The sequence below is a fragment of the Diabrotica virgifera genome, chromosome 9 (genome assembly GCF_917563875.1).
Source record: "Diabrotica virgifera virgifera chromosome 9, PGI_DIABVI_V3a".
Taxonomy (NCBI): domain Eukaryota; kingdom Metazoa; phylum Arthropoda; class Insecta; order Coleoptera; family Chrysomelidae; genus Diabrotica; species Diabrotica virgifera.
Window position 1 is genome coordinate 166,008,070 of NC_065451.1, and position 8,788 is coordinate 166,016,857.

General features: G+C 34.4%; 1 protein-coding gene across 1 annotated transcript; it reads right to left on the bottom strand.

Annotated features, from left to right (window-relative positions):
- Window positions 1-804: 804 nt before the first annotated feature.
- On the bottom strand, window positions 805-7,853 carry LOC126891570 (uncharacterized). Its single transcript, XM_050660746.1, has 2 exons — window positions 6,078-7,853; window positions 805-1,083 (listed from the first exon to the last, which is right to left on the bottom strand). Exons 1-2 carry the CDS (start codon window positions 7,851-7,853, stop codon window positions 805-807), a joined length of 2,055 nt encoding a protein of 684 aa, XP_050516703.1.
- Between the last annotated feature and the right edge of the window lie 935 nt (window positions 7,854-8,788).

The window sequence follows — 8,788 nt, forward strand, 5'->3', positions numbered from 1 at the left end:
TGATGTTCTTGGGGATTCTTCAACTTTCTGTTCACTGTCATTATATAAGTTTCCTTCTTTTTTGACCTTCCTTCTGAACACGTGTCATAACTATTTATTCTTCTGCCTTTTTCCAAATATTCTTTTATTTCTTGGTTCCGCACATTCTCTTCACCTCAACGGTTCAAAGAAGACGGTATTTACCATATTTTTTATGTATGGTTGCTACTTCTGTCCAAATATCTTTTTTAACCTCAACCAAAATCAATATTCGCAACTTACTAGCAATTTAAAAAAATATTGAAAATATCGTGCCAAAAACTCCTTCGTTTCTAATGATTTTTCAAAATCAACAGAGGTTCATTTTCCGGCCTTAATTAAATACGCATAACCAATCAGAGGTTGAATATTATCTATTATCACTATTTTCACTCCATCTACCGCTGCTCTGAAAAGTTCTGTTGATCTGTACTGAAATCAGTCCCTCAAAGTTTTTAACCATAACACTATCCTTTGTCCTATACTCCTTTCTCCTCTTGTCTTTCCTAGTATATCAGTCTTCTTTTTCTTCTTCAAGTCCGTTGCGAAGGTTGGCTATTAACGTGGCAATTCGGATCTTGCTTACGGCACTTCTGAATAATTCCACCGATGCATGATGAACCTTTTCCGATTCTTTGGATTACCTCTATGTTCGGTCCAGGATAAACGAAGAATCCGTCGGTACACCCACATCTACCACACGCTACAGATACACTGCGAGCGTACAGGCCTCCACACCATATTATAGTAAGATCGGTAAAATGTAGCATTTAACTAGACATAGTTTTAGGGAAGAGACAAATCTTTGCTTATGATGAGCTTTTTCATATTGTTAAATGCTGCTCTAGCTCGTTCAATTCTCGCCTTAATCGCTGTAGCCTGTTGCCAATTTGCATTTGCGTTGGTGCTAAGGTATACATAAGATTCTACATTTTCAATTAGTATGTTGTTTATCCGTAACTGTCGAGCAGGTTGTTGCTTTTTACTTATCAGCGTCCATTTTGTCTTCTTAAAGTTGAGGCTCTGGCCGTATTCATCACTAACTGAAGTAACCCTTTCCATTGCCTGTTGTAATATCAATCATAGAATTTCATATCGCTGTTTATGGGATTAAGTTAAAATCGGTGTAAAGTTTTCAATAAGACATAAGTATATAATATTTATTAGAGAGTACAGTTGAATCCGTTTATTGGAATAGCCTTCGTGACAAGCAAAAGTATGTATTTATACAGGGTGGTTCATCTTATCCGCCTCGGTGCCTGTACGGAAAACCACATAATATTTAAAAAACATTTCTTTAAAGAAATATACAGGGCCATTAATACTACAATCTAAAAATACTGTAAATTATACAGGGTGCTCCAAAAAAGAGTGGTATATCAAAGTTATATTTTTTCTTATTAAATGCCCTATTTCTGATGACATTATTGAATTGACCTTAAAAAATAAACTATACTTTCATAAAGGTTCCCTATACCTAAATACAGGGTGTTTTGATTTATTTCGATTTTTATAAAAATGTAAGGTTTTAGAAATAAATAAATATCTACGAATCTAAGAATCAGTAACAAATTATTTCTTGGATCTTAATAATAGACTATTTAGTATGCTTAAACAGATGCTTATTGCAACAAGGTTTCTTACAGGGTGGTCAAAATATGAGATTGTTCTATTAACAAATTCAAGCTGTAATAACTTACTTATTTTAAATGGAACACCCTGTATCTTACTAGTCTATCGTGTAGAAAATGTACTTAGCTTTCAATTTGTATAGGGTTCCCTATACCTTTCTTTTTACAGGGTGGTCAAAATATTAGGTTGTTCTACTAACAAATTCAAGTTATAATAACTTACTTATTTTAAATGGAACACCCTGTATCTTACTAGTCTATCGCGTAGAAAATTTATTTAGCTTTCAATTCTTATTAGGGTTTCCCATACCTATCTTCCTTTATTTTTTAAATATTTAAATATTTCCTAATTTGTAAGCTTTAAAAATGAGAATTAAGTACCTATGTCGTGGTTATGTACAACACATCACCAACACCGGCAATATATTTAGACAAGATACTGTCATTAAAATAAAATTTTCATTGTTATCATGTAATCACACAGAGTGTTGTATTATTTTAATTGATTTGGCCTACATGTGACATTGAATAAAATGCTTATATTAAACTGCATACCCTAGATTAGATGCCGTATTCTGGAAGATATTTAGATTATATTTCATTCCGTATAAGTATTTTCCATATCTTATACTAGATGTGGATGTGGTGAAGAATTTTCAGAATTTCACGTAAATTTTAATACAACAGATCTAAAACAAATTACAATAACTTGAATGTAAGGAGTAAAAATGTTCGTTCATCGAAGCGTTGGTTTTGTGTGTATTCTCGTCGTTATGTACTTTTTCGTCACCCAGTAACCCTGGCAAATGAACTTGGGTCACTTCGTTCGGCAATCTTCGGTAATACGCACTTGTACAATAATTGGCAGAGTCTAATAAATTTCAAAGTCAATGTACTTAACATATACTCCCCCACCTTGAAACCCCAAAGACCGGGTTTCAATAAAAAGTCTTAAAGAAAAAGTCAAAGATCATATTAATTATAGTTTTCAAACAAAAGTTATTGATCTTGGTTAGGCAGAACACATAATTTCACAACCGGTCGTTTAATCTCACCAGAGTTTGTCTTTATCACAACCGACCGCACAATATTGTCACTTCCGGTGTAAGTTTTTAAAATTCTGCCTAACTGCCACTTCAAGGGAGGAAGTCCATCATCCTTTACTAGAACCATGCGTCCAGGCTGGATCAGCTGTTGGCAATTCTCCTTCCACTTGACCCGCTGCTGAAGATGGGATACATATTCTTTGGACCATCTTGTCCAAAAGTGCTGTAATATCTGTTGCACCCTTTGGAATCTTGAAAGACGATTTTCATTAATGTCCATTAAGTTTTGTTGTGGTATACTCGTCAATGAAGATCCAATTAATAAGTGTGCAGGAGTAAGAGGGTTAGGGTCATTTGGGTCATTAGAAAGAGGATAGAGTGGTCTAGAATTGAGACAAGCCTCTATTTGATATAAAACCGTGGTAAATTCTTCAAATGTTAAAATTGCATTACCTACTACACGTTTCATGTGGTGCTTAACTGATTTAATGTTTGACTCCCATAATCCACCGAAGTGGGGAGCACGTGGAGTAATGAAATGCCATTGAATACCGTCGATTGAGAGGTCTGTAATAATGTGATCAGCATTTGTGTTAAAAAATTGTCTGAGTTCATTATTTGCTCCCACGAAAGTGCTGCCGTTATCTGAAAATATTTCGGAGCATTTACCGCGTCGGGCCGTGAATCGGCGTAATGCCGCTAAGAAGCATTCTGTCGTGAGATCACTGACAACTTCTAAATGTATAGCCTTACTGGCGAAGCAAATGAAGAGAGCAATATAAGCTTTAGAAGTTTTGTAATTACGACCCTTTCTATCTCGTAATAAAACGGGACCAGCATAATCGACACCAGAAACCGTGAAGGGACGTGAAGGGGTAACTCGTGACTCCGGAAGATTGCCCATAAGATACTGTTCGGGTTTATTGTTAAATCTAAAACATCGGACACAATCACGAACAATTTTTCGAACCAAATTGCGCCCTGATATTGGCCAGTAATTTTCTCTTAAGGAAGCAAGAAGTGCTTGAGGACCAATATGTAAAAGTTTCAAATGCTCATGGCGAGCAATGAGTATCGTGAGGTGATCTTTCTGAGGTAGGACTATGGGGTGTTTCTTGTTAAAATCAAATGACGAATGATGTAAACGACCGCCAACGCGTATTAATTTTGTTGTTGTATCAAAGAATGGAGTTAGGCCAAGAAGTTTACTTCTTTTGTCAATTTGGTTGGAATTGGAAAGTGCATCATAATCATATGGAAATGACTGACGTTGTACGAACCTAATTAAGGTTAAAAGGGAATTATTGAGTTCTATTGTGGTCAAGGGACCTGTTATTCGTAAATGTTTATGAATCGACAGATTGTCTTTAAATCTTAAGACATAAGCAAAGACGCGTGTTAGTTTATTTAATGAAGAATATTTGTAGTAAAAGGTAAATTCGTTGTTGATGTGATGAAACACAAGAGTTTTGTTACGCAGTTCAGGTAATTCAGAAGTTATACAAACTTCTTGATGTTTTGTATATTGAGGCCATTCTTCTTGAGGCAAAGTGAGCCAAGAAGGGCCATGAAACCATATGTGGGAATTACTGAGCGAAGAAGGACTTATACCTCGTGACAGTAGATCTGCTGGATTATCATAAGTATTAATATATTTCCAAAATTCAGGGTTGGTCAGTTTATGTATTTGTGAGACTCGATTTGCTATAAAAGTCTTAAGTAAATGGGGAGAGGTGTTTATCCATGAAATAACAATTTTAGAGTCAGTCCAATACGTAATGTTTTTAAAGGAGACATTTACAGATGAAGTGACCTTTTCGACAATTTCAGAAAGTAGTGATGCCCCACAAAGTTCGAGTCTTGGAATGGTTACAAGTTTCATAGGAGAAACTCGAGTTTTAGCACAATAAAGATTTGAAGTGTAATTTCCAAATGTATCTGTGCAGCATATGTAAATACATGCACCGTAAGCCGCCTCCGAGGCGTCAGAAAACCCATGAAGTTGAACAGAAACTGGGTTAGAAGAAAGTACATGTCTAGGTATTTTTAAAGTGTTTAATTTTGTAAGTTCGAAGTAGTATTTCGACCAAAGTGTGTAAATACTTTCAGGAACAGATTCATCCCAACTTATCTTGAGTTTCCAGAGCTCTTTAAGAATAATTTTCGATGTAACTGTTACGGGTGAAAGTAACCCCAAAGGATCAAATATTTGTGCTGTACAGGATAAAATCTGTCTTTTGCTAATCTTTAAGTTAATTGTGGAGATATTTATAGAATATTGTAGGGAATCACAAGACGGATTCCAAAGTAATCCTAGTGTTTTGTTATGTTCGTCAGAACCAAAATGCAAAAAATCAGGATCAGAATGATTTTGTAGAGACGAATCATTGGTAGTCCATTTTCTCAGAGGAAAACCGTAGGAAGATAATAAATATGAAATAGTTTCCTTGATTTCTCGGAGTTCTTCCGATGTGTCACAACCAGTTAATAGATCATCTACATAAAAATCGTGCAAAATTATAGAGGAAATTTTTGGGTATTCGGAAATATGTCGATGAGCAATTTCATGAAGAGACCTAATGGCAAGAAACGCTGCTGATGCAGTACCGTAGGTAACAGTATTCAGTGTATAAGCAGAAATTTCATCATTTTTATTAAATCTCCAAAGGATCTTTTGAAGGTAACGTTGTTCAGGAGTAAGGAAAACCTGACGATACATTTTAGTTATATCTGCACCCAGTACGAATTTATGTTGACGAAATCTAAGTAAAATGTAAAATAAATTATCTTGTAAATGAGGGCCGACATACATGATGTCATTTAATGAGTAGCCTGTAGTAGTTTTCGCACTACCATCAAATACAACTCTTAACTTTGTAGTGGTTGAAGTTTCTTTTAAAACGCAGTGATGAGGTAAGAAGAATCCAGAATTATCATTAGTGTCATTTATTAGGGACATGTGACCAAGTTTAATGTACTCACGTATGAAGTCATGATATTCTGATTTTAATTGACCGTTATTTTCAAGTTTTCTCTCTAAGTTTAAAAAACGTTTTTTGGCAGTAGTTAGAGAATCCCCTAAAACTGATGGAGATTCCTTTAGTGGAAGAGTAGTGATAAAACGACCATCACAATGGCGAGAAATATGCTGCTTAAAATGATTTTCACAATAGATGTCTTCTTCGGAAACAAACTTAGTTTTAGGACACTCCTCTAGTTCCCAAAACTTTGTGAGCTGTGAATCTAATTCACTGGTAGAAGAAAAGTAACAATTATGTTGGGGGTGGTGTTGAATATTTGTTGGAATTGGGCCAGAAATTATCCAACCAAGAGTGGTTTTTTGAATGATCGGTAACCCAGGACCAAGTTTGATTTGTCCCACGCTTAAAATATCCCAAAATGTGTCAGCTCCAATAAGAAGGTCTACTGGACCAGGTTTTTCAAAATTCTGGTCAGCTAGAAGTAATTTTGTTGGAATATTGAGCTGGGAACGATTGATCTGTATGTAAGGTAAATTACTTGTTATGTTGGGCAAAATTAGACAAGATATTTTTTTCGAGAAATTGTTAATATCTGATTTAAATGTTAGTGATGTCCGGAAGTTAATATTGTGAGTTAATTGATTAATTCCCGAGATCGAAGTGTTGATTTTTTCCTTTGAAAGTTGTAAAATATCACAAAATTTCTCAGATATAAAGTTGGATTGACTTCCGTTGTCCAAGAGTACTCTGCATTTATGTGAGTTGCCGAACTTGTCAAAAACGTTAACAACAGCAGTTGAGAGTAGAATATACGGTTTAATAGCAGTGTGAACACTTGAGCTTATATGATGTGTTGAAGAGAAGTTAGAGGTAGAAGTAGATTTATTAGACTGCAGCCCAGTGTTTGGAACATTGGAAGATAATGAAGATTGAGAAGAATTGTTTTCTGTGGAAACTGAATTTGAGGATTGTGAATTCTCGAAGTGTAACATAGTGTGATGGATCTTTCCACATTTTCTACAACCAGTAGAACGACAATCCTTAGTACGATGGCATGTGCCAAGACAATTAAGGCATAAACGTAGACGTTTTGCATTGTTTAACCTATTAGTAGGATTTAGTTTTAAGAAGTCAGGACAATAATATATTTTATGTTCCTTATTACAAAAGTTGCATTTAAACCTATTCTCTGTGTTAGAAACAAAGGCTCTTGTTTCAGACTTATTACCTTTGTATCGTGGTGAATTTTGATCCTGTTTATTATCATTGTAGTTGTCTAATGACTCTAAGATACGACATCGTTCTTTTAAAAATTTCAGTAAATCATCTAAAACTGGTAGGTTGTCTTTACAATTTTGTGACTCCCAAGAGCGTCTTGTTGAGTTATCAAATTTTGTTGTTAACAAATAAATAATCAAATCATCCCAGTGTTTAGTGGGGCGTTTTAAAACTTCTAAAGCACGTAAATGTTTTTGTGTATTGTCTAGAAGTTGTCTGAGACCTTGATTTGATTCTTTTGTAACTAGTGGTAGGTTAAAGAGAGCTTTAATGTGATTGTTTACAAGTAACTGTTTATTTTCAAATCTTTCGATCAATAAACTCCAAGCAATGTCGTAGTTTGCATCGCAGACTTGCAAAGATTTAATAGTGTCGGCAGCTATGCCACGTAATGACAGACGTAAGTAATGAAACTTTTGTACATTGGAAAGTGAAGTATCATCATTAATAATAGAATTAAAACTGTCGCGAAAGAAGAGGAATTGATCAAACGATCCATCAAATGTAGCTAGATTCAATGGAGGTAACTTAATGTTGCTTGTATTTGTAGGCCTAGCTGCTATTGAACCATTGACACTACGTGAATCAGACGTTTCAGTAGGTCGTCTAGATAAAATAAGTTTTTTGATGTCAGATATTATTTTAAAATATCTGTCCTCAAAAGTCTGCCTTTCAATGGCATGTAATGTGTCATAATTTTCCTCGCAGTCAGGATCATCAGTTTCAATAAGCATCTGAACCTCATTAAAAACATCTAAAAGCCCTTCGGCTTTGAATAATCGCATTTCTAAATCTACGAGGTCGATAATTTCATTATTTTCTATACTTCGAAAATATGTTGTTAAACGTGTAAGAGCACCTTTAGTGGCCATTCTCTTTGTTTTGTTTTGGTCTGACATTTTTGACAATATGACCAAAATGTACGAGGATGCAAAATAATTAAATATTATGTATGTATGTTAATTAAATTATGTAATTTTAGTAATCTAATGTATGTGACGTATATTATACAGATATAAACAATCAAACTGTGTTTGATGTTTCAAGAAATAAATATTTGATCTTCGATGAATGTAATTAAATAAAAAGAAATGATTTATTCAAGTGCAGAAAACGGAAATAAATGTTTTGTAATTCAATTATTATGTACGTAAGAATTATTATTAACGTTTAGTTACGATCTGTCAGAATAAAATAAAAAATCAGCTAGCACATTCACAATGAATACGAGAGTAGGTAAAACGTCAAATATGTCACTATTCGAAATAAATATATTAATTTAGATTGAAACTCATGTACTTAAAATATTTATCAAATAGAGACTGAAAAAATGTGAAATTATAAAAAGGATTCAGTATTCAGTGTTGTAAATAATGTAGCTTCCTGGGGTTGATACAGCGGGTCAAGTACGACGTCGGTTCGTAGAATGTAAAGCTGCTATTTTCTTTGTAGTTCTGCTGGCACTGTAGATTCGTTGTTCGAAGGACCAATAGATGTGGATGTGGTGAAGAATTTTCAGAATTTCACGTAAATTTTAATACAACAGATCTAAAACAAATTACAATAACTTGAATGTAAGGAGTAAAAATGTTCGTTCATCGAAGCGTTGGTTTTGTGTGTATTCTCGTCGTTATGTACTTTTTCGTCACCCAGTAACCCTGGCAAATGAACTTGGGTCACTTCGTTCGGCAATCTTCGGTAATACGCACTTGTACAATAATTGGCAGAGTCTAATAAATTTCAAAGTCAATGTACTTAACATATACCGACGGTTATTAAGTATTTAAGAACACCACTTTTTGATTGAATCTTTGAATCGCAATTACAAACAATT

Excerpts from the sequence above, each read along its gene's own strand:
- LOC126891570 (XM_050660746.1), bottom strand. The coding sequence starts at position 7,853 with ATGTCAGACCAAAACAAAACAAAGAGAATGGCCACTAAAGGTGCTCTT. Across the intron at positions 1,084-6,077 it reads CATTTTGGGATATTTTAAGC|GCAATGGAAAGGGTTACTTC; the intron begins GTGGGACAAATC and ends ATATTACAACAG.